Here is a 24,551-nt window from a genome sequence, read left to right as displayed (position 1 = left end):
TTTCGAGACGGTAGACATCGCTCCCTTTGTTGCTCGAACCGTGCTGGCCTCGCGTAGAGAGAGGAACAGGGAGGGAGAAATCACGAAAGTCTACCGCATTCTATGGAAATACACAAAGGCACGACTGGTTCTTTTGTCGTCCCGAGGGTTTCTACCTGCCCTTCTCGACCGTGCCCATGAACAATGTAACGCACCGCAGAAAAAATCAGGCGCGGGAGATAGCGAGAAGAGCGAAGGCTCGTGAGAGCGGAGCAAAGAGGAGCGGGATGCACGCGTAGCCTCGTCGAGGTTATTCGAGGTCGAATCAGTCTCGCGACACGCATACTTTTTATACGCTCGTATATAATACTAACCAAAAATGTTCGTACGCGGCGCCATACTTACGTAGGTGGATACCCTAAGTACCTCGTACGATGTACACATTGGCCGTAACGAGTTTTAGCGAGTATCTGATATTTTACACGCGTGTATGCATATCGTGGTCCCGTCGTGTCAGTAGTGGTGCTCGCCGACTCGTCCGCGATTCAAAAGTATCGGAGGAGTTTATTTTTGTCCGCTCGAGGAAAAATAGATGGTTTCTCTTCTCTTTTCTCGCATCGCGTCACGCCACCAGCGAGTGTGTGTCAATGCTGGATTTTGTTTCCCAAGAATTCTGCGCAATTCACCACTTCTTATCGGCTACTGTTCGGTCCAGATTCTGATACTCGAGATGGTTGACGTGCTCCGTTCGTTAGTAGTGTCTACGACACGGAATCGCATAGAATTTGAGAATCGTCGAGGTAAGCGAATCTGGTTGCGTTCGACCTCGCGGATGACTCGCTCGGTTACACGCGTGCATATATGTACCACACGTATATATGTACCTATATCCGGCGTTGCGGTGGTCGGTTTTCTTGCTCGATTTTCTACCCGGTTCTTCTCCCCTTTCTCCCGAGCGCGGCTACTGCTGAATCATAACCGCAAATATCCTTCTCCGGTACCTGGCTGTGGCTACTCATTCTCTCATGCTCGCTAGGAGAAATAAAGAAACGTCGCGCGAGTACAAATCTCTACCAGTCTATTCTTACGTACTCGTTATACATTTTATTATTCCTTCTGTATTCCGGAGAGGACGCGATCTGGGTCAATGAAGAAGATGTCTCCCATTTTTATCTCTTCATCGTCGCGTCCCGAAGAATCGTAACTTTGCGTGAATCCCGGGTTTCGTCGTATCTTCCTCGCATCGTTAACTTCACGAGTCCGAAGGTCGCAGACAGTCTTCCTCCTACACATCGATCTTCGTACACGTACACTTATCTACATAGTTATTCGTATCGTTCGTACATCGTTACTTCCCATTTACTCTTCGTATTCTATCCTCCGTCGACAAAAATCGGTATTGTCTCGGAATATCGCGAAGGCCTTATCTCTGGTCGGGTGTTACGCGCAGGTTGCGCGTTATCGGTGTCGGAGGCAGAGCGTGTCGCTCGAATATCGCTGCTCTTTCCTTCCTGGGAAGCGATATTCAAGCGACACGCTCTGCCTCTGTTCGTCTGTCGAGCCGAAGTTACTCCGCCAGTTTATCGCGGCCTACATACGTGTTCGTTCTTCTACTTGCAATTAGCGATCGCGACGGTGTTAAATAGAGGGGCGAGGAGAAGAATAAAAGAACGACAGGTCGAACCACGGACAGAACACGTTCAACAACCTGGTGACCTTCCTCGACGATTCCGTGCCAATGTAGACACGTACGCGTATCGTGTATGTAGGTGTTGCTATTTTCAAGCTCCGCGGGCTTACGCAACTGTCGTTACTTTGCGTACCCGAGTCGTCGAACGATCCGTGCACATTACGCTTGATATGCAAGCGTTTAATCGTTTCGTGCAGCGTGGCGGGTATAACCGAAGGCAAGGCGCGACAGTGGACCGACGGTCGAACTATGGACCGAATCGGCTCGAGACGATGAATCCATTTTAATAGGCGAGATCGAAGGCAGAACGCGTTCTTTTCGACGAGAATCTAGGTATAGCTGGTAAATCGAGGTCGCTCGAGGCGGGGAAGAAAAATCTGGTTCGGAGACGAGTTTGACAAGAGTCTGACGAGTACCCATTTCCGTGTTTCCATCGATTCGAATAAGGAAGAAAAGATGCGTCGGTTCGAAGGGGAACGATTAAATTGTCCGAACACGCGGCCGCTTATTTGGCGCATCCGTTTCTCAACTATCTCGGCGCGGAATAATGTATTTCGTTCAGCGTTTGGCCGAGCGCCAGCTTCGTATGTTTACGGAAATTTCGGAGTTAAAGGGGCGAGATGAAAAGAAAGAGAACGAGTCGGCTGAGGAACGGTCTCTATTTACGGATGCACCGAGCCGCGAGAGACAAAAGAGATTCCCCGTCTTCAACTCGCATATAAATGAGAATTTGTTTATGGTAAGACGATACGATGCCATGCACCACGACGGCGGTCGCGGCGCCGTTAGATGCTATTTATTGCTGTTGCATCCTCTCGAAAAATTCGTCCGAATTTCTTGCTCCTTTCGTACGAAATAAAAGAACGACCGGCCGCGATTCACTGCGTTACGCAATTATACCAATTAGATCTCGAAATACGAATCGTGATCCGATCGAGTCGCTGACGCGTATAATAGTGGTGTGCACGGAGTAGAAGTATTGTCGTTATGCGATGGAATGTAATATAAACTATCGGCGATAAAACGACTCGGATACGTAACGTAGCGTAGCAGGTAATTGCGGGAGGCTATCGGCAGTGACTACTTGAGTCAGGGATAATCGAGCCATCGCTGTCCGTTATAATGTGTAATGCGCGCATGAATATTTAACGACTCTGAATCAGCCGTTTTAAAACGTCGTTAACGCGTATTGATTACAAGCACCGTGAAACGAGTATCTATAATTGATTACTGATCGCGCTTATGCAATATCGCGCGACGCAGAGATACGACTCTTGGAAAGAAGTTATTCGCATGATAACTCCGATAACTTAAGTGAGTCCACGTGTAAACGCAACGAAGGTTCGATGCGTAAACCGAAGATCGATATCGCGACTCGGCCCAATCGAGAATCCGTTTCCCGAGATTCTGATATTGAGGAGAGAAAATTAGATTACAGACACGAAGGTTGCACTTGGGTAAAGATAGTGGCGGGGGTGATACATAGGGAAACATAGTGTCGAATCGAGCGTCGCCGTCTTCCGAGACTGTCCCGAGCCAAACGAGCGTTCCTCCGTTTCGGTGTGGTAAAAATAGAGCGAAGATAGTAGGTATTATAAGACGTTTTGGCACGTAACGCGTCGCGCGTCCTGCGGGCGACAGCGATTTTACGAGCGACCAACACTCGTCGAAGACCGAGCGGGAGGTTCCCGTCGAGCGTTCCGGGAACTGTGGAACGGCCAACGACTATTACGCATAACCGGTTTCCACTCTGCCGGTTGCCTCGAATTTTTCCTGAGCCTCCGTCCGATATCGCGTCGAGAATGTTTCACGCATACGTTTCATCTCTAAAGATAGCCGCGGTAGCAATTATGGATGTCGCGAAATACGTTGAACACCGTTCAGAAATAACGTCGATGCCAAATTGGCCGAAGTCAACATCCTGCGTCCAACGTCCGCAGACGCGTTAGGGTCCGAACGTAACGTTCGTCGATCCGTCGATCTCGCATTACATCGACCGGCCTCGATCGCGAGATTATTCCTCGTTTCAAAGATTTCAGTCGGCGGTGAAAAGAAAACAAGCGTCTCGTATAAATACGATAATTAAGTTCGCGCCGTATCGCTAATCGATCAACCTTTATATAACCCGCTAGACATAAACCAGAGGAAGCGGAACGAGTAAACGACGAAGACGAGACGCAGCGATTTCATACGATAGTTACGCCATGCCACGTTCTACGTTTTGACGACGAATCTCCGGGCTAGAATTACGATCGATTCTGTATCACACGATGTTTCGTTTGAAGTCGGTTTCCAGTTTCGGCGCTGTGCGACGTTCTTCGAATAATAAACGAGAGTAGCCATAGAACGCGTACGAGCGCAAGGTCGTGAGGCGTTCGTTTTTAATAGATTCAGAAAACGCGGCACGCGGGGTGGCTCACCCGGTGTGTGTATACTGTATATACCCGTTACATCGAGGCTTGCAGCCGCTCGCGAAGTTCGCGTAGGTAGGCAAGCGAGTAAACCTGTCCGAATGATGCATCGGTTCGCGCGAACGTGTGCGTCTGTCCGTGAGAACCAGCTCCGTGCTCCGTGAAAACCGGCCACGTGTGCACTGCGAAAACTCGTTTCTCGTCTTTCTTTTCTCCTTTTTCTTTCCCTCCTCCCTGCTCCCTGCTGTCCCTCTGTTCCTCTCCGCCTCTCCCAGTCTTCCACGTACAGGCAACCACATACCTATTTGTCGGTGCACACGTTTCTGTCTGCTCCTGCGGTAAAATTACGTCACGTAGAAATCATGATAATCGCACGGTGCGGCGCGACGGTGAGTGCAGAAAGCGTAAGAATATAAGCGTTAATTTGGCTCGCGATACGTGCGTAAGCAGGGGAATAAAGATAAAAAAGAATTTGCCGCTTCCCTCGTAAAAGTTTATTTCGCGATCGCGGTTACGCCCATTCTTTTTGTTCCCCGTCCAGCTAACTTTTTCCATTCTCTCGCGCTTACCCTCCGTATCGTATTTCGGTCTATCGAGAACCGATAAAGCCGTCGACACGCGTATACGCGACTACTTCGTCATTACCCGTCCGTGCTCCATATTCAATGAATTCGTGACTGACCGTTTTTTTTTTTATCGTGCTCCGTGAACATAGACACGCGATAATAACGACGATGTACTTACGCTGCCCTTTTAGTAAGTGGCCACGTAGGCGCGCAGCTCCTTCGATTCCACGTCGTTCCGCTACAAATTATTAAGCGGCGGCGCGGCGGGAACGTGTGAAATAGCGCGAAGGGATTACGCGCGTACCGTAGGTACTTAGGTAGTTACTGCACAAAGACAAAGCAGCAGCGCGTGTCGCTCGACAAAGAATTCCTATGCGTTACGGACTTTAAGCACTGTGCTCGTTGCGGAATTTCTATTTCCAGCCTAGCCGCTCTATCGATACAAATTATCCGAGAACGACGTCTCGCCTTGGCTTTTACCGTCGCGAGTTTATCAACTATTTACGGTCGGCCTTGAACCGCAATTCATACAACGGCGTTGCATCGCCTCGCACTTACTCCTTTCAATACTAATAATTATGCATTTCCCAGCCGCCTCGTAGTTCCTTCCTGTAAACAGGAAAGCTGTGGTCAAGTACTCTCGATAGGTCGACGGGCTAAGTTATTCGTTTCGTCGATCCATTCGAACGTTCGAAACGAAAGCAAAAGTAGGTTCACGAAATAGAGAGAATGCCCGTTCGTTTCCCGTGGCGATAGCCGTCGGCAAAAACGTAGAGGATCGCGAGAGGCACAGAAGAACGCGTAGGACGCGTCGAAACGTGCGGCGCGATCTAGACGTTGCGAGGAGATAAAATAGTAGTGCGTGGTTCGAAAGAAAAGAAAAGGACTCGGGAGTTAAGGATGCGTAAGGCCTTTTTTGGCGATACGTATTATTTGCCGTGAGTCGGCCGATGGAGAGCCGGTCAATCCGGTCTTCGTCCGGGGACTGGATTTTTTAAACACCGTCCGCGACTCGTTCCCATACCTACATAAATAGCGTACGGCATTAGGACTGGTTTATCGACCAACGCGACGTACTACACTGCCTCTTCGCCGCTCCTTTGCTCGATTTTTTTTCAAGGATGCGTCGCTAAAGAGAACGTCCCCTCCTCCCCTATCTCGTCCAGACCGTCCTCCTTTCTTCCATTCCGTTTGCCAAACACGTTTACATGCTTCTTTCTCGATTACCAAAAGTTTGTGACTTTTAATAAACGATGCGCTTTGAGGAGAAGAGAATACCAGAGGAATAGCGTGCAAATTAGCATAGAATAATCTCTACGTTCAACTCTTTGTTCCTGCTATTTTATAGCGACCGAATTTCATCCGTGACATAGAAAACTGTAATCATAAAATGTAAAGTTCGCCAACGAGGCGGATCGATTTTAAAGTGCTTAAACTGCAACTTGTAAACCGATGACGAGAGCTGAAAAGAGTTGAGTCCGGTTTTTTCCTCGTTCTCCCTCCTTCCACATTTGTTAGGAATTTGTAACAAAGAGCGTGAATGAGAATGGAAATGGGAAAGGAAACACACGCGTGTACTAGGGTACGATGGAATGACACGAATTTAAATTGATACGCGCATTGTTTTATACACACTTGATTGATATGCCACGAGGAACCGTGCAAACGAGCCACGTTTCAAGGATGTCGATCGCCACGGATCCGGAAAACTGGTTCTCGTACCGTTTCGTTCCCGTCTAGGCGTAACAATAAGTCGCGCATACATACATGCATGCATGCATGTATGTATGTATGTAGGTATACACGAGTGCACGCACGTTTCTTTTCGTTCTCGTTCTCGTTCCGATATCTCCTGGAAAACTCGTCGGCTTGTTTCTCTTGTTCCCAAGCGTGCTGAATCGCGTGCATTACGTCCCATTGCGCGCTCGTTAATAACGACACCATATTCGCCTCATTACTTACTCGCATTCTATCGTGTCGCGACTCAATCGTTTTTCTACCTGTTCTCGGCTAAGCGAATTTCCTATTCACGAAGATTCTCCTTCCTGGAACGATAAATAAATATATATGTACCGAGATCGATCACGTTTAGCGATAAGTAATTTTTTGTCTCATAATCTTCGTATCTCCGAATCGTAGACCGTATCGCAAAGCGTACAGCGAGATAAAAATATTTGGACAGCTTTCGTCATCGAACTTCGTGATAACGTTTACTGGAAGAATGTACGATCGTCTTATTTGCTCTCGGCACGGGAGAAACTCTAAAGCTTATATAACCGAGAATGATTTTAGCTATCGTTCAATGGACGATGCGATGTTGTACGGAGGGCAGACGCTCCCCGAACTAGCAATAAATATGCATGTACCTGCGTAGACGGTGGAGAATACACCCGCGTTGGTAATTGTATACGTATAGGCGTATTTATCGCATCGCGGAGATCCGCGTTGTAAGGTCCGCCGGCGGAGAACCGAGATAAACACGCGGCGTTGCACACGTAACAGTATAAATAACTTGCGCAAGCATTAATGAATGCTTATCTGGTTGAGCCCGTTAAAAAGTCACGAACACGCCAGCCAGCCATCCACCGTCGTCGTCGCTGTTACGTATCGCACTGTTCTCTTTTAATATCGCGCGGTCGGCGTGTGCGCTCGATCACACCATCTTCAGTTTAGAGTTCTACTTTTTTCCTCGGATTTCTTTCCTCAGTCTCGTTTTCCTCAACTGCTTGGCGCGTACCGTACATTTCTAGAGCGATCTTCGCAGTGGATAGCGTGGAACGAGGAAACGGTGGAAGCAGTGATACGTAATCGCAATGACAGGCCAGTTGTTCGTCCTCGCTCTCGCCCACGCTTTTATCGCGTGGTATCGTACTCGTGTGTTTACCTCGATCGACGGTGGCTAGGCGCTGGACGATCGAAAATAGGAGTGGTCGCGATAAATCTATAAGAAACGCGAGCACGTAAATACATGGGTACGTAGATGCATAAAAATCAGCATGAAAACGTTGGTTCACCAACGCGTACATCATTCTTTGAATACGAAACATTCTTTGCGAGACTTTTCGTAGGGGAGGCGTTCGCCGAAAGAGCAAACGAGAAGACGACGAGTCATACTTATTCGGCGTTCACGGTCGTGTAGACGACAGGTCTCGCGACTCGTCGACGTGACTCGATTGAACCCACGCAAAACAGTATGGCGCTGCCTAGGTGTGAAGCTCAGATTGGCCGGAATATCTCGACGCGTTAACGGAAAGCTTTCCACCTAGCTAAGGCAGTCGTATTGTTTTTCAATTAGGTCATCCTTCTGACGCGTGTGAGTCGCGAGACGTGTCTGCGTACAAAGCCGTCTACGCCGGTACGCACACCGTTGAGCCGTTCGCGTTTCCTGTTTATTCCGACTTGGAAGCGGAACGTTCCGTGAAGCGTGTTCCGTCTTCGCCCCTGGATCGTTTCACGAAACTCGGCGTTGCCCGATCGGAGTAAAATTGAACAAATAATCGCGGGCGGAGGAGAGTCTCTGGATCGAGGATCACGCGCAACCTTGAAACTTTTGTATGTTTTTCAGGGAACGACGAGAAGCGGAAGCCCGGCTGGAGAAGCGTGAACGGGAGAGAGGGGCCAATGTGGAAATGGAGAGGCTCGAGAAGCAGAGGGCGGTCGAAGAGGCAGTTCACAAACACTTCGAGGAATCCCTCAGGGTGGCGCAACAAAAGGTTAGTGAGCCTTTATTGCTTGTCCCCGCGTTTTTAATCACCTCCGAGCTTTTCCGTCGATACTCATTCTTGCTGTGCCTTCTGCTACATTTGGTGAAGAGAAAACCCAAGGACGATACTTTTGTCCCACGTTTAGTTAATGTACCGACGTTAAATACTTGACAGTGCGGTACTCGATTATGCAAGTCAACGTCCAAGGGCGACGCGACTTAGCGACGCGTCTATGCTCTGTACTTGTACGATAATTCCGAGAACGAGCACAATCAGTCGCTTCTTCTCGTGGAAGTAGCCGCGGATCTCGAGCGAGACGCGTTGAAAATCCGTACTGATTTGTTCGAGTGGTAGTAACCGAAAGGGGGAGGCAAAACAACGAAGACGGAACGAGATCGACGTTGAACGTTATATCCTCCACTCGCTCGACGCGAACCAGGATTTTGACCCGGAGGCAGAGAGTATCCATGTATCTCTCAGCAAAGTCCAATTCGTTTGCGAATCGATAGCGAACAAACAGAGTCGAGTACGGAACGAAGCTGTAGAAATTCGGTCTCGCAAACGATTTAGCTTCTCGCGGCTCGTGGGAGGAACCGCAGTTTCAGTTCGGCAACTGCTGGTAATTCCCTTTGCGAAATTTTCGACTAACGTTCCGCGCACTTGACGTACGCCGCCGGGCGGTAACTGAAAATTTTCCAAACCTTCCATATCCTCGTTATCGCTTCGTGAAATTGAATCGAATACCAAACTCTGCCGAAAGCGTTCGCTCCATGATAATTAAGTACACACAAAGTCGAGGAACGGAAGTTTTCCGAAAAATAAAGTTTCCGCTGTTGGATCCGAGATAAGGATTATCGAGCAGAGCGATCGGGTTCGTCGCGTCGAAAGAAGAAGAATGGATGGGTTCCCAGGGCAGTGCTCGGAGCAATGGATACGGGTAGGTAGGGATGCTGAGTACGAGAGGGAGAAGGGGAGAACGGAACTGATGCATTCCAGCACCTGCCTTTTGTGCGCGTAGCAAGCCTGACGGTCGCCCAAAACCTGTGACCCTCCGTGCATTCAGCGATTCTCATTTCTCTTTCACCCCTCGACCGTCGTCCGGTTATCTACGCCTCGACACATCGTAACGCTCATTTTTCTGCAACGTTTTCCATCGATTTCGATAACAGCCTCGTTCAGCGGAATTCCTTCTATTACGATCATAAAATTGTGGAGGCGAACAAACGTTGTCTTTGTTCGACAATCGGATACATTGATACACACCGTTACCGCATGGAACCCGATTTTGGAGACTCGCAAAGGGACGTTGAGCACACCGGTAGTGAAGGGCCACGGTTAGTACATACAGCGCACGCGGGGGGATCCTTTCGAGTGGAGAAACGAGAGTCTACCTGCGCCCTTCCGCCCTATGAAAAATGTTCTGCCAGTCGTTTGCCAGCTTTCGTTCCGTACGGACGGCTCTACGAACTCTTTAAATCGATAGCTCTGAATCGTGACTTGGTTTCTTCCGCGTTTCGAGTCTTGCCCCGGTGAATTCCTCCTTGTTCGTCACCGCATAAATAAGTTCCCGTAAAACAGCTTATCGGCCTAACCCATTCTGTTCCGCTTAAAGCTCGCGCGATATTCGAGTTTTGACGATTGGCTCGACTCGCCGGAGAGGCTTCCAGAAAAATTGGATCGATTCATCGTTCGCCACGAGTACGTATATCTCTGTGCCGATAAAGCACGCGCGCATGCCCGCTCGCGACGCGACTCGCAAATACGATATCGTTGTTTGCGAGCAGTTAGCGCGTTAGCTCTAAACGGACGACGAAAACTACGCGTTTGTTGGACCTTGGACTTAGGACTTGCGACTCGTCCCGTATCGATCGGAAAGGTCAGTGTCTGTTCCCGTTCGACGAATGCGCAACGAAAAGTACTCCGCGAAGTGCGAGGGTGGACGAAAATAATTATTTGCAATCTTAAACGCAAAGAACATGCAGAATAAAGTTGATTTTAAGCGATAAGTGAGCTACTTTTTAAGGTCTAGCTACATAGACGTGACGGCACTGCAACACGTGACGGTACGTCTACATAGACGTGACGCCTGCCATTTCGATATCAAACGTGGACCCCAGAGCTTCCCTATTTTTACACGTTTTTGTCCTAGACTCTGCTTGGACTACCTGCTGTTTAGGGTCCACTACCTACGTCCCACCACTATCTTAAAGACTATGACACTGCAAATTACGTTCTTCGCCCTACGGAGACCGACGTTCCCATTAAGTTCCCATTGCGGTACCGTTACGTCTGTGTAGCTAGACCTTTAGGGGCAATTAGACTTTATTATATGAAACGAAATTAACACGTCCGTCTCTTTTCGAGTCTCGTCGACGACTGCTAGCCTTGACAAAGACAACAGCAACGACAACTGTCAGTCTCGTCAATTATCTATCTTTATAAAAGATCGTCGATTTTTCTGAGATCCCACAATTACGTAGTCAGAATCTCCATCGCGGAGGCTCAACGATCAATGGCGTTTTTATTTACAATGCGATAACGTTTATCTGGCGTGGTCGATAGTACGTAACGGGGCAGCGTGTGCGCGCAAACCGGACAACGATAAATACTTTTCTCGGCCAGTCGTACCGAAAACAAAGTCACGCAACTTTTATCCTATTTTTCTAATTCTCTTCACCGAAGCCTTATTCGTTTCGCAAGAGCAGCTCGCGCGGGAGGAAATAACGTTACTAGAGCGGTTCGAAGGCTGTGCGATCGAGAGAGAACTTGGCCCGATTTGTGCTCGTGGCCTTTTTTTGCTCACCACTGATTCGTGGAACCTTGCGACGGGTATCTCTCCGTCTGCCGCCTCTGGCTTCGTAAGCTACTACCGCCTTCGGCACTTTCCGAGAATCACGCGGCGAGTAGCGTGTCGGAAATACGTAAATGCAGCCGTTCCTGAATGATTTCGTTCGAAACGCACTAGTTTCTTGCGTCTCCACTTTCGTTTGTTTTACGACCTTCGTTCGTTGACCCTTTTAAAGATAGCGACGGGAACTAGGAGAGACTGGCAGACGAGATACTCGGGATATTTTTGAGAAAGCTCGCCGACCGAGATCGCTTCCAGATGAAAAGCGAAACGGCTTGACGGCGCGGTCCTCTCGAACCAGAAACTCTTGCGATGTTTATTGTGCCGCGGTGTAGCGAATAGCGCGTGTACGACGAGCCGAGCGAGCAACGGATCCGATGCGCGCGCGTTTATTTATGCAACGAGAGAGAGAGAGAAGAGAATAGCGTGCGCCAACGTTTCCAAGTAACATTTGCAATGCAAAACTCGACCGGCACGAAGGTCATTAATTATGCACTCCACGGTACGCAACAATGGACCTCGACGGTGTTCGTTTCGTTTCGTTTCGTTTCATGCCTCTCTCTTCTCGTCCCGTCGTTTCGATCGACTAAAACCGGATTACGACCGGTCATCGACTATGCCCTCCTCTCGCACGAATTTCCAGTTTCGAAGATCGATTCTCGATTTCCTCTCGGAACGATGCGGAAACGGTCTGAATAATTTGTTAACGCGAACGATAAACGAGTTTGCAAAGGTGAAACCATCGAGCGAGAGGGGCAAAACGTGCACGCGAGAACCGGCTCGACCGGCGTACGAAAAATTCTAATTGGGACGTACCATTTATAAACGCGCTTCCTCGTAAATTACACGGATTAATTAATCAGGGTTACCGCGTTGGTAATTGGCTCGAGATTACGCGCGCTCGTCACGCCATTCGATGCGGAACGTTGCGAGCATCGTGGAGAAAACGGCGTAAACGCATACGTGATCAGCGGATCGGTCGGCTGCGCGAGCACATAATCCGTTCGGGCCTGTGTACATGCCTAGTATGTAGAAGGTAGAACGCGCGTATCGGTCAGACGCGAAAGTAAAAAGACGAGCGAGAAACGAGGACCCGAGAGACTCGAGACCGATCCAGATCTCGGTGAGAGAAACTCGAACGTCGGCTTTGTCGCGTGCCGCTTATTGTGCAACGTATACATACATATACTTGTTTATAGCGCAAGCGATTGCACGACGAGAGAGCGGACTCAACTTCGAGGAAGTCGCGTTCGAATTAAAACTAGCAAAGTTAACTTGGTCCATGTGTGGTGGTCGACACCCGAGCCTGTTTTTCCGTTCGGAACGGATGCTTCTCGACGCACCTGTTCTCGGTTCTCTCTTCGCGACGTTTCTTTATTCCCATTTATCTTCCGCTCCGGGCAACAGAGTGAAGAGAGAAAACAGGTGATCCTTCGCTCTCTCGAAGATGCAACGCGCTGATCTACGATTCGTATCCTCGCGCGAGCGTCCCGTCTGCTATAAAGCTGGAAGGGAAGCAGAGGGATTTTTAAATCCAGGAAACTGTTTCCCTTCGTGTAGTCTCCAGTTCATTTTGCGAACTTCACCGTGGAAGCGTAACACGCGGCTGCGGGCTACGGCGAGTTCCGGAGGTAGATTTAGAAATGCGAATACGTAGTCAGCAGGTCTCTCCGTCTGCTGACCGAGCACCCACCTATGTACGCGCACACATATACATAGGAAGGTTGGAGAGTAGTTTCCCTGCAGTCTCGTCAGCAACTTCTATCGCTCTCTTACGTAGCCGTTTTGAGAGTAGCTCGTTTGAAATTTAATGCGACCCCGATGAACGCTATCCTTTCTTCGAATTATGCTTACGACCGGTTAAACGCGCGAAATTAAGTATAACGCCAGCCTGCAAATTCTCTGCGCGTGCCTCTTCCTATCGGATACTCGACTCGACGACCGTGTCTCTCCTTCATCTTTCCCTCGTCCCTCGTCTCTCGCGCACGGCGACGAATCGCTTTCGTATTCCGTTCTACTACTCGAGCCCCTTTCGCGTCTCGCAATCGTCCATCCAAGTTTCGTCGAACGAAACGTTTCGTACTCTGATTCACGCGAATTCCTCTGATCGTAGTTCTGACTTCTGCTGCCAACCCAGACGGCACGAATAGATTAGTGTACGTTAAATCGTTAAGCGCAACGTCGTTATCGCCGAGTGTCGGGCGAAACGGGTGTAAAAAAGATTATTACTCGGCCTCGGTTCCGTCTTCTCTTATCTGCTCTATCATCTCGCCAGTTATCTGTTTGCTGGCAAGTATATTTATACGTTCGCGGCTCGCCTGTCCCGATAAGATAGCGGTTTGCTATATACCTCTATGTACATATATATTATTCGCAACAGTCGACACGACGTTCGTGTTCGCGTTCGATTCTCGATCCCGGGTGTCCTCGTCGATTACGACAGTGACTAAATATACATACGCGTACGTGTACGTTCGCCGGAGTAGGCATTGCTCGAACGTTTCCATCGCGACCTTTTCATTCCTCCCCAGGGCTCGTCAAAGAAGTTTAATGTCCGGAATTCGTAAACAACCGTATTCCACGTTGTACACATTCCGTGTTTTCGATCGCGCGTTCAATCCTCATCTTTCTTATCTCAGAGTCTGCGGTACAAGTGTTCGATAAAGGTGGCAATCGGTACCTTATCACGATTTTTCGTAGAATCGTTTCGTCGAACCAATCGATACGCGGTGTGTACCTTCGTACTTACATAAACCGTAAATTAGCGAAGACGACGTACTGGGATCGCATATTTTTGAAGGATTTCGTGTCGTGCCATTAATTAGCGTCTGATTATCGAGCGAGAACCGGGAAGGTGCCGTGGTTCGCTCAATTTTTCCAGCGAACCTCGTGACTCGACGGACCGATTTATAGAATCGGCGAGTATGTAAGTAAGTAAATACCACCCGTATATTGCGGAACGATGCGGCGACGTGTCGAAACGAAAGTATTGGATCGTATCCCCGCGTTGATGGACTTGTGAGCGCGACACGAATCGGTATCGATAACGGTCTGCGCTTATTTTCATTTCCGTCGATAAATCCCGTTGGCATATCGCAAATAATAAATATTTGTCTCAGTTTCTCGATGTACATGTTCCCGTCGAGGTCGTTCGATGACCGATTAAGCGTGCTACTTTCGCACGATACGCTGGCTGTACACGCGCGTGCTCGCGCCATCCTCGAACGCGTGATTCGATACGATCCCGGAAGGGAAACTCCCCGGACGAAGACTCGGTTTTCATATCCAGCGAGTGCTCCCTTCTCGTCGAACGAAACGGGAGCGGGACGTTTTCCGAGCAGAAAACCCACCCTCGGCATCCGCGTGGCATTAAAATTTAAATAGACTGGGACGTGCGCCGGGGTCAACGGAGAGGCGGGGACGGTACTTTTGCGGTCGAAGGGGGAAATCGACGAATGGATTAATTGAAGCGGGAGCGCGTGCGCTTAAGAGAGAAGGGTGCAGCGGACACAGGAAGCAGAGGGAGAGAGAAACAGATCAGAAATACGGCGGGGGTTGATTCGTTTCGCTCGCAGACAGCGATTCTTTCGTATTCGCATTCACCCCCGCCCTGTTCGAGCTGTCTCACAGCCCGATAAATAACGAAAACGTTTCCCTTGAATAACGTCGTCGTGCGAGTAAACCGGGTTACGCCCCCCTGAACCGAAAGAAAGAGAACCCGTTTTCGTTCGGACGATGAAAAATAAGTAAATACGTATCCACGTCTCTCCGGAATTGTTCGATCGTTCCGATCTTTTATCTCTCTCGTATTTTCCAACTTCCATCCGCTGGCATCGACGATGCGACCGGTCAGGAGTTATTTTCGTTTCGCGTTATAAGTAGAACATTCCGCGTTAGTCTGCCTTCCTTTTAGCTTTCCATCGCGTTGCAGCTTCTCGCGCAGCTCGAATACCGCGAATGTCGCGTCGCCTGAGATCTCACTGTCAGAGTCGAGTATAGAATAGTGGCGATCCGCAAGCATCGTAATTCTCCGCGTTGATCGTCGGCCGCTACCGCGTCGGTTGGTTCGCGATGACTCAAGACTCACCGGTGGAATCGTGCTCGTTAGGAATTACCTAGGACGCGATAGAACCGTGACTGCGTTGCGAAACGCGGTAAATCGATGCGCGTTTAAAAAGCGTGACGCCAGCTCGAATAATGCCGACGCGACCGCTCGCGTTACCGCCGTGCCGTCCCAGTAATCGATCCGAGCCGAAAGCGAATGCTGTACGGTTTTAATTCGAACGACGCGACGGCAGAAATAGTTTCGACGATGTCATCCGTCGTACGGTGGTCGGTTCGTCTTCCTACGGAATACGTCATTTATGATACAGAGGAGAATCGTTTCGTCTCGCAAGCGCGCGTTAACGACGTGAACTATCTACTTACGACGCACGAGATACGTAATAGACGAGAGTTCGCCGACGAGTACTTATTCGATTCGCGATTATTTGGAGCGGAACGTGTACGCGTATACGGAAAGCGACGAGGAGGAGAAGAGAAGCTCGATGACGCGATCACGGCCCGAGGAACAAAAACCGGATTAAACGTTCACGGGTTAAGAGTCGTGGAAGAGAAAGTCGACGAACCAATGGCAGTCAGTCCCCGATCGAGCTCGAATGCCGTGTTCTGCCTTTTATTACGGCTGATTCCTCTCGGATTTGATCACCGCCGCCCCTCTATCGTTCCGAGCTTTTGTCCAATCTCTTCTCTCTCTCATTCCCTCGCACTTTTTGTCGAGATAGCAACGCGTGTTCAATTTAGACTGACACGTTTGTACGGAACTGGAAGCCCAGACAGAGAATCTCGAATGATTCATCATTCCTTTCTTCTACGTTTCCTCGTTTTTCGAAGATAGGTATTTACATACTTACTCCACCTTCAAGATAGGTATTTACTATTTGCAAGCGTGTAGGATGATGAAAAAGAATAGCAGAGGTATGGCTGGCGTTGGCATGCGTGCGACGAATACAAACAATCGAACGATGACGCGCGAGTACTGGACAAACGAAACGCGTGGGTCGTGCTCGTTTATTCACGGCTCGATTACCGTAGTATGTAAACCCTGCTTCTTCTCGACTATAATTAGGTCCCGTGGTCTGTTCCCGACGGACTGTACAGCGTTCGATACGCTCTTTCTACTCCCCCTTTCTCGTCCGATTTTATCCGGCAACCGCGGAGCCTTGGCACAGCTTCTCGTTAGGATCTCCTCCTATTTAGGAGGATTTCCGTATTTGCTGGAAATAGACAACAGCGTTTTCCGTTTTGGGATCGGACGAAGAAGGACCCGCGAGAATATCGCTCGTACCGACGAACCGATTGGCAGTATTTATTGAAGTAGGTGTCTTATGTTCCGCAGAGAAATATGCAATCGACCTCGATGGCGTGGAACACGTTCATCCCGTTGCCACCTCCGGGAAGTAGAACGCACGCCGGGGCGCATTCCGGGATGACCGCGCACGTGGGTCATCACCACCCTGGGGCAGGTGCGGCCACGGCGCATCAGGTAACCGTGGTGCAGCAACAACAGCAGCAGCAGCAACGAGAGCGAGAAGAAAGGGACAGGGAACGAGAGCGGGAACGGGAACGGGAACGCGACCGCGAACGAGAGAGGGAACGGGAACGAGAAAGGGAACGGGAACGTGAGCGAGAGACGAGAGAGCGAGAAGCGAGAGAGCAGCAGCGTCAACGAGAAACGGAGAATCTGGGAATAAGGGAGCAGCTGGCTGCAGCCGAGAGATTGCACAGGCAGGTCGAGGCCAGGGACCACGTCGTGGCTCAACAAAGGGCCGCGTATTACGCAGCGACGGCGCCTTCCGCTCAACAGGTAATGATCTACGACGTCCGCACTTCGGTCATCATACTACCCCGCCCCATCCCCATCTTTTTTCTTCTTATCTGACAGCTAAAAAAACGCGTCCTGTCCGTTATATTCTAAAGTCGATGATTGTCGAACGCAGGTGTCACGACCGTCAAGCGTGCCTGGCAAAGTCGACTACCCGCCACCGCCGGCGCACTCGAGGACGTCCAAATCGTCGCTTCCCGTAGGCAGCAGTCTGCACGAGAAACCGCCATCGGTGGTAGGACCGTCGCACAGTTCTCTGCCAAAGGTCGAGCCGAACGTCGGCCTCTTCAGTTATTCGACGTATCAACCGCAGCCTTCGTACATGCACGATGTCAAGGTGAAGGCCGACGGTGGACAGTCACACAAGGCAGGGAAGGGTCTCGAAAGGGATCACCACGGGCGGGAGGTCATCCAGAATCCCGCGTCGATGTTGGCCGATCACAAGAGCTCGGTAATAGTGAAGAACGAGGGCCGGGAACTTCCAAAGGCCATCGCGACGACGACGACGTCGCAGCAGCAGCAACAGCAGCAACAGCATTCGCCGAGTCCGAAGATGATGCCATATCTGAACGTGCAGTCGGTTCCGCCGCCGCCGCCACCACCGCAACACAAGTCGTACGAGTACAGGAGCCCGACACAGAGCCCGCACCATCTTCATCACCTGGACGGATTGCAGGCGGCGAAGAGACCGGACATGGGTCAGAGCCATCACAGGAGCGGCAGTAGCGGCGGCGGCGGCGGCGGAGCCACGACCACGGCGCAATTACCCAGCCCCCACGGGCATCCAGCGGCTCACTCGCACAATCGACAGTCGCCACACGCTCAGCATCCTCATCAACCGCCGCATCCGTCGCCGCCCGAGCCACGTTATCTCACCAGGCCGGAACCCGGTCTACCTTACGCCACTGCCAAGTCCTCGTATCCGTACACGCATCCGCGTTCACATTCGCATTCGCACCCGCATCCGCATTCGCATCCACATCCGCATCCGCCCACGGCATCGCCGACCTCGCATTACGCTGCGCCGTCGGCCGGCTCGAAACCGAAGGTGAGCAGTCCGGCGCCACCTCACATCTACGGGAAACCGAACTCCGGCATCATGACCGGCACTCCAGTTTGTCGTGCCTCCGAACCGACGGCAGTCGCGGCCCCGATTCCTCTCACCTCGAAACCCGGCAGCTGCTCGCCTTATCAGCAAGTGCCTCATCATCACGGGGCGCCTCCACCTTTGCCGCCGCCTGCACACAGCAGGTCCGTCTACGAGTCAAGGGGCTATCCTGGGACGATGCCGGTCGCGAAGCTACCACCGTTGCCCCCTCTTCATGGATCTCCGCCGACCGCGGCCTCGGCGCCTCTTTCCAGGCCGATCGCGCATCCCGCGCATCATCCCGCCCATCGAACCAGTCCGCATCAGCAACCGCCCGGGCAGACCGTGCAGCACGCGCAACCGCAGCTGAACACCGCCTCCTTCCAGACGCAGCCGCTCGATCTCGGCGTCGAGAGATCCGGCTCGCCGAAGAGGAAAGCGCCGACCCCCTCGTTGACCGAGAGCGGTACCGGTCAACCTGTTTCCTTGGAGGTTTGCAAAAAGCGTAGGACAGAAGAACCGCAACCGTTGTCTCTCCAATGTGTCGGTTCACCGGTTTTGTCCAGAGTCAGCGAGCCGAGTCCGTTGATCGCCTCGGCTGCCACTTCGATCACGACCGTCGTCAATACCGCTGCCCTGCTCGCTCAGCCTACCAATCTAGGCCAGCAGATCGCGCAGGAACGCGACCGCGCGACCGTGGTCAGTCCGGCGCCTCGTACCGCCAGCGGGGACGGATCCGTTCGTCCCGCGAGCACTGGAAGCGTCTCGTCTTTGAATCCGACCGCGACTCTGAGCGCGGCGCCCAGCCCGGCGCCGGTACCGAGTCCCGCGCCCAGCACGGCACCTAGTCCAGCCCCCAGCGCACCTGGGACGCCCGCCAAGGCAAATCCTGGTAGCACGGTCGACAGCGAAAAGTCCAATAGTCCGGCACCGAGACCACCGAGCAGCACCAGCTATCCTGTTCACAAGTTGAAGAAGGCTTGGCTGCAGAGGCACTCCGGTGAGGATGGCACGGAGGACACGACCGGCGTCGTGGGCAGCGGATCCTGCCTCACTTTGCCTATGAACATTTCTCAAGCACCGTCGTCGGTGAGCTTGAAGGATCGGAACGATACCTCGAATGCTTCCAACAATTCGACCACCACCACTTGCATGCCAAGCGCCGTCAATTCTATTCACAATATCGGAAGTATGGCGGTGAACAGCATCAACAAGAGTAAAGTGTCTTCGAAGGGTGGTCGAAAATCGGCGAACAAAGAATCATTGAACGGACACGCGACTGATGCCAAACCGTCGTTGCAAGAAGACTCTTCCAGCAGCGATCCGGAGAGAAAATCTCCGCCGAAAAGAAAGCCACCCAAGGTATCTATAAAAATCGTATCTAAACATATAATTTGCCCTTACCCTTTCTCGTTCTCTTTGCCTTTTCCAATCCCTATTTCCATGTTAAATGAATCCTGGCTATTCGAATCTTTAACCAAGAGAATTTATGATTCATCCATTTCATTGCATATTCGTACTTTATGTGTAGGTACATATAGTTGCATGCACGCTTTTTGCACTTATAAGTAGATTGTGTCTTACAATTAGTATTTTCTTTTGGCTTAATCCTAACTATGTTTTTCTCTTTTCCCCCCAATCGAGTCGCGCAGCATTAACGTTTCGTAAATAATATAGACAAGGAGAAATAAGAGTTAGTCCAGTCGTGTAGCCATAGTCAGTTTGTTCTACAAGCCCGTTCTGCGTTTGAATTACCCGCTTTACTTCGATGCCATCTCGTTTGTAGAGGGCGTGCTATTCGAGATGCACGCCGTAAACTGCCGCAAGTAGAAATATACTTAACGGTCGCGTTGGTACTTAATTTAACGTAGTTTCGTTCTTCGGTTATCGAATGTGGACGCATGATCATCAATTTCCGAAGATGTGTTATTCTCGATCGATAGAAATAGTAAAACATCAATCGCTCGTACGTATACCTCGCATTGGTGAATATAACCTCATCTGATCTACTGTGCTCCAACGTAATTACTTACTTAATAATATACTTATTTATTTCGATCATTCATATTCAATTTGGATTAAAAAAATAATCGAGATAACGCGATTCTCACGATCCTCACGATTCTCCGTTATCGCATCAGACTTGTTCTTTTAGAACGTGTCTCCTATACTTAGGTTATGTGCTTGCGATAGAAAAGAGAGGGATGGGGAGAGGGGCGAGTTGAGTAGAAAGAAAAAGAAATTTTAACTGCAAGCTAGTAGTTTTCGACAGTAGTTTCGGCAAGAGCATGAACTTCCTGACTACTTAATAATCTGTGCCCTGTGGTAGGTAAAACGAAAGAAGGGCGCCGCACGGAGGCAACAAACAACCGCCGAAGACCAGCGGAGACGAAAAGAAGACAAACAAGGTGGTGGAGCCGGAGCGGGAAGCGAGTCCAGCAACGAGAGCGAGGCTGGCTCTGCCAGCGATACAAGCGAACAGTTGGGTTCTGTACAGCCCGCGTCGAGAGTGCGACATACCATGGCCAATTCTAACAGCTCCTCGGGAAACGGTTAGTTGACGTTGCTTCTTGTAAACGGACTTCCCATTAGGTGAACTAACTATTCACTTGCAGGGTAAGTGATCCGTGTTTCACAATCGTAAGCTTACCTTCCTCCCGTAGTCCTTCGTAGACCTACGTGGGAACCTGAAACATTCAGGAGTAACATTACGCATATTCTTCATAGTCCTCGTTATCGAAACGAACGAAACCGAAACTTGTGTCGCGTTTTATTCGATTCCTGATAATTCTTCCAAGTTTGACAACTATCTCGTGTTTTCGCAAGACTGCCTCGCAATCCTCACACACTTACCCTGTTTTTTCGAATCCGTACGTACTTGTGATTTATTCTACGAGGCGACACTTACCCTTGTCCAGATAAAATGATGAGCAGCAATGCACCCGACGTACGCGAATGAGAATAAAATCGATACGATGAGCTTTTTAACACTGAGTCTCTTTGTCGCGTACGTAAACGGTAGCGAATCATCAGACGAGGTGGATTCAAACGGCTTCCATTTGTTATTCCACAGGAAACAACAAGGAACCCAGGAAGCGAGGTAGAAGACCAAAGACTACGAAAGGTAACGAAGTGGGTGGAGAGGATCAGCAACCTCGCCAGAAAAAGGAGCGCAGGGACGACAGCGCAAGCGGTGGTAACAGTGGACCTGGTGGAAGCGGTGGAAGGGGTGATCCTTTTCGCAGGCCCCCGATATCGCAGTTGAAGAAAACCGGTGACAGTTGGTTGCAAGACGGCGCCTGTTGCGAGGTCGCTCCGAAACTTGCCAAATGTCGCGAATGCAGGTGGACGCCGCATCAGCGATCGAAAAACCTTTCGCAAAATATTTTCTGCAGATTCTATGCATTCCGTCGATTACGGTACACGAAGAATGGCCAGCTGGCCATAGCAGGATTCAGCGATCCACACAAGGACGCCTCCGAGGTAAATACATGCCTACTTTCTGCCTTCGCGAGTAAACGTCGTACAGGCCTTACCCGCTTTTCAGCACGTATTGGCAACGGTAAAAAAAAGCTATGGGTTTTCGCGTTACAGGAAGATCTTCGATTATGGTTACCAGGAAAGGACAGTTCGGATACCAAGAAGGATGAGAAATCTGACAAGAACGACAAGGAGAAAGGAGACAAAGAAGACCTAGATTTGGAGATGGCTCATAGATTGTTGCGTCAAGTCGGGGATCAATTCTGTGATCTGTTGCACCAAGAGAAGGATGCGCTTCAACAGCATATGGCCGAAGGTAAGTTTCGTTCTGTTATAGCAAAACACTGATCATGAACGCGCACTATATCACGTTGTTCATTAACATGAACGCATGTACACGTGTAAAACGTTTGTTAGAATAAACTTTCGATTTTTGAACGGAGAACGGAGAGACGTTACAATAATTTGATCGTTTACGGTTATTACAATATTTTCTTTCGTTACGTTCAGAAGTGTGTTTCGAAATTTTCGTGAGCATGCACGTTATTACATACGTATGTACTTCTTACGAGTGTAAGAAATCGCTTCAGCCATTTCGTTTGTTCGCATGATTTAACGCTTTGCATATCTATTGTTTCTTGACCATGACAGCAAGTTCGGGACTTGTAGACGGAACGGTAGCTTGGAAGAGAGTGGTCCAGGGTGTCCGAGAGATGTGCGACGTGTGCGAGACGACGCTGTTCAATTACCACTGGGCCTGCGGTAAATGTGGTTTCGTCGTATGCATCGACTGTTACAAGGTAAGATATCGATTCGCGTTCCCTTTAAACATTCATCTTATAAATTCTAACGATAGTCGATAACACGATGATGAGAAGCGATCCGAAATACTGAAAAACGCATATGATACGAGTCGGAAAAATATAAATCGAGCTTTTTAACACTGACGATGTACATCGTAGCTAATTAGATCAATCGATATTGATGTCGATCGTGAATGTATCGTCGCGTTGTGTACAGGGACGCAAGAATGGAACTATCAAGATTTGGGGAGAAAGCGGAAAGGACAGGGACGATTTCTCGTGGCTTCTGTGCACGAATCGGCAGGTACACGAACCCGAACGACTGATGCTCACGCAAATAATTGCCGGCGATAGTTTGGTACGTCTCGGTCAACGACTGCACGAATGTCGCGCGGAATGGGGTATACCGCAGCATTGCGGTTGTTCGCTGGTCGTTCAAATACCCACCAACGAGTTCTTGCGGAACCTGATCAAAGGGGACTCGGTGCCGGTTTTGAACGGCAATGTGAAACAGGAACCGAAGGAAGAGAAGAAGACGAACGAGTCGAATGGTTCGTCTGAGAGCAAGACAAACGGAGAAGACAAGAACTCGCCGCTGAATTGGCTGGCGGACGTAGCGCTACAGAATCAGGACAAAAACGAGAGCGGTTCCAGTTCCGATTCGGACGAAGATCGGGACGGGAATTACTCGACGCTGCGGGAGTTGCTCATCCGACCGTCCCATAAGTCGAACGGCAACGGGTCCAGATCGAATTCACCTACGAACGCGAACTCGAATACCAATACCAATGCCAACGCGAATACGGCCAGTGGCGGTAACGTTGGCAACGTTACGTCCGGAAACAATGGGCAGCAGCAACAGCAGCAGCAGCAGAACAACGCGACCGCGACCAAATCCGGCAAGAAGTCGAAGATGGACACTTTGGACGAGGTGATATCTAGCGTAATAGAGCACAGTGTCAAGAAGGAAAGGGGAGAAAGTGGATTGGTGTTGGACGATGAGAAACCAAGGGAACTGAAGCACTTCGTTAGAAGATATAAGTGGACGCAAAAAGGAAGGGAACCGTTGCCCATTCGCATCATGACGCTCACCGAGAGCAAGAGCTTGTATCCCGACGTGCCGCATTCATGGCTTTGCGACGGAAAATTGCTAAGACTGAACGATCCGAACAACTTGAACAACTACCGAATATTCCAAGACCAGTGGAAGCGCGGACAGCCAGTGATCGTATCGGACGTCGCCAAGGCGTTGGATATGAATCTGTGGCATCCGGACTCGTTCGCCAGGGATTTCGGCGATGAAAAGAACGATCTGATCAATTGTATGACGGGGAATCTGGTACCGAATCAACCGATGCGAAAGTTCTGGGAAGGGTTCGAACACTTTTCGAAAAGATTGAAAGACGACAGGGGCAATCCGATGTTGTTGAAGCTGAAGGACTGGCCGCCCGGCGAGGACTTTGCGGAATTGTTACCGTCGAGATTTGCGGATTTGATGAAAGTTCTCCCGTTGTCGGAGTACACGCATCGAAATGGAAGACTGAATTTGGCCAGTCGTCTGCCCGACTGCTTCGTCAGACCGGACTTGGGACCGAAAATGTATAATGCCTACGGGTCGGCCCTCCATCCGAACAAGGGAACGACCAATCTGCACCTGGACATTTCCGACGCGGTCAACGTGATGGTCTACGTAGGAATCCCAAAGGACGCTGACAACGACGAACACGTAAAAGGTATTTATCTTTTTCTCAGCCTACGTGTTGTGCGCGCTTGCCAAGTCCATATCATTGACAGAGTCTAATTCCTTTTTTCTCAACTTTGCAGAAGCGTTGAGAGCGATAGATGAAGCCGGCTGTGATATCCTAACGCGGCGACGCGTTCGCGAACGCGGCGAGGCACCAGGTGCGTTATGGCACATCTATTCCGCCAGGGATGCCGATAAGATTCGAGATCTGTTGAACGCGGTGGCTCTGGAACGCGGTGCTCGCCTGGAACCGCATCACGATCCGATCCACGATCAGAGTTGTTATCTCGATGGACCGTTGCGAGAGCGTCTTTATCGCGAATACGGTGTCGAAGGGTGAGTAGTGAGCAATGTA

At 50.1% G+C, this 24,551-nt stretch overlaps 1 protein-coding gene across 5 annotated transcripts in view; it reads left to right on the top strand.

Moving 5' to 3' along the window:
- The window catches only part of Kdm3 (Lysine demethylase 3), a 77,493-nt gene that overhangs the window by 49,505 nt on the left and 3,437 nt on the right, over positions 1 to 24,551 (top strand). For 3 of the 5 annotated variants that reach the window (XM_026811951.1, XM_026812080.1, XM_026811999.1), the window contains 9 exons: positions 8,212 to 8,359; positions 16,579 to 17,064; positions 17,198 to 19,531; positions 20,499 to 20,721; positions 21,243 to 21,652; positions 21,764 to 21,965; positions 22,301 to 22,449; positions 22,670 to 24,185; positions 24,277 to 24,532. In XM_026811951.1, coding sequence (XP_026667752.1) covers positions 8,212 to 8,359; positions 16,579 to 17,064; positions 17,198 to 19,531; positions 20,499 to 20,721; positions 21,243 to 21,652; positions 21,764 to 21,965; positions 22,301 to 22,449; positions 22,670 to 24,185; positions 24,277 to 24,532 — 5,724 coding nt within the window. The remainder of the gene's footprint in view (positions 1 to 8,211; positions 8,360 to 16,578; positions 17,065 to 17,197; positions 19,532 to 20,498; positions 20,722 to 21,242; positions 21,653 to 21,763; positions 21,966 to 22,300; positions 22,450 to 22,669; positions 24,186 to 24,276; positions 24,533 to 24,551) is intronic. The other 2 variants (XM_026812035.1, XM_026812052.1) reach the window with 2 other exon arrangements.

Source organism: Ceratina calcarata, unplaced genomic scaffold (assembly GCF_001652005.2).
Source record: "Ceratina calcarata isolate Rehan_Ccalc_2016 unplaced genomic scaffold, ASM165200v1 scaffold1, whole genome shotgun sequence".
NCBI lineage: Eukaryota > Metazoa > Arthropoda > Insecta > Hymenoptera > Apidae > Ceratina > Ceratina calcarata.
The sequence above is the reverse complement of the archived record's forward strand: the minus strand, read 5'-3'. Positions and strand labels throughout refer to the sequence as shown.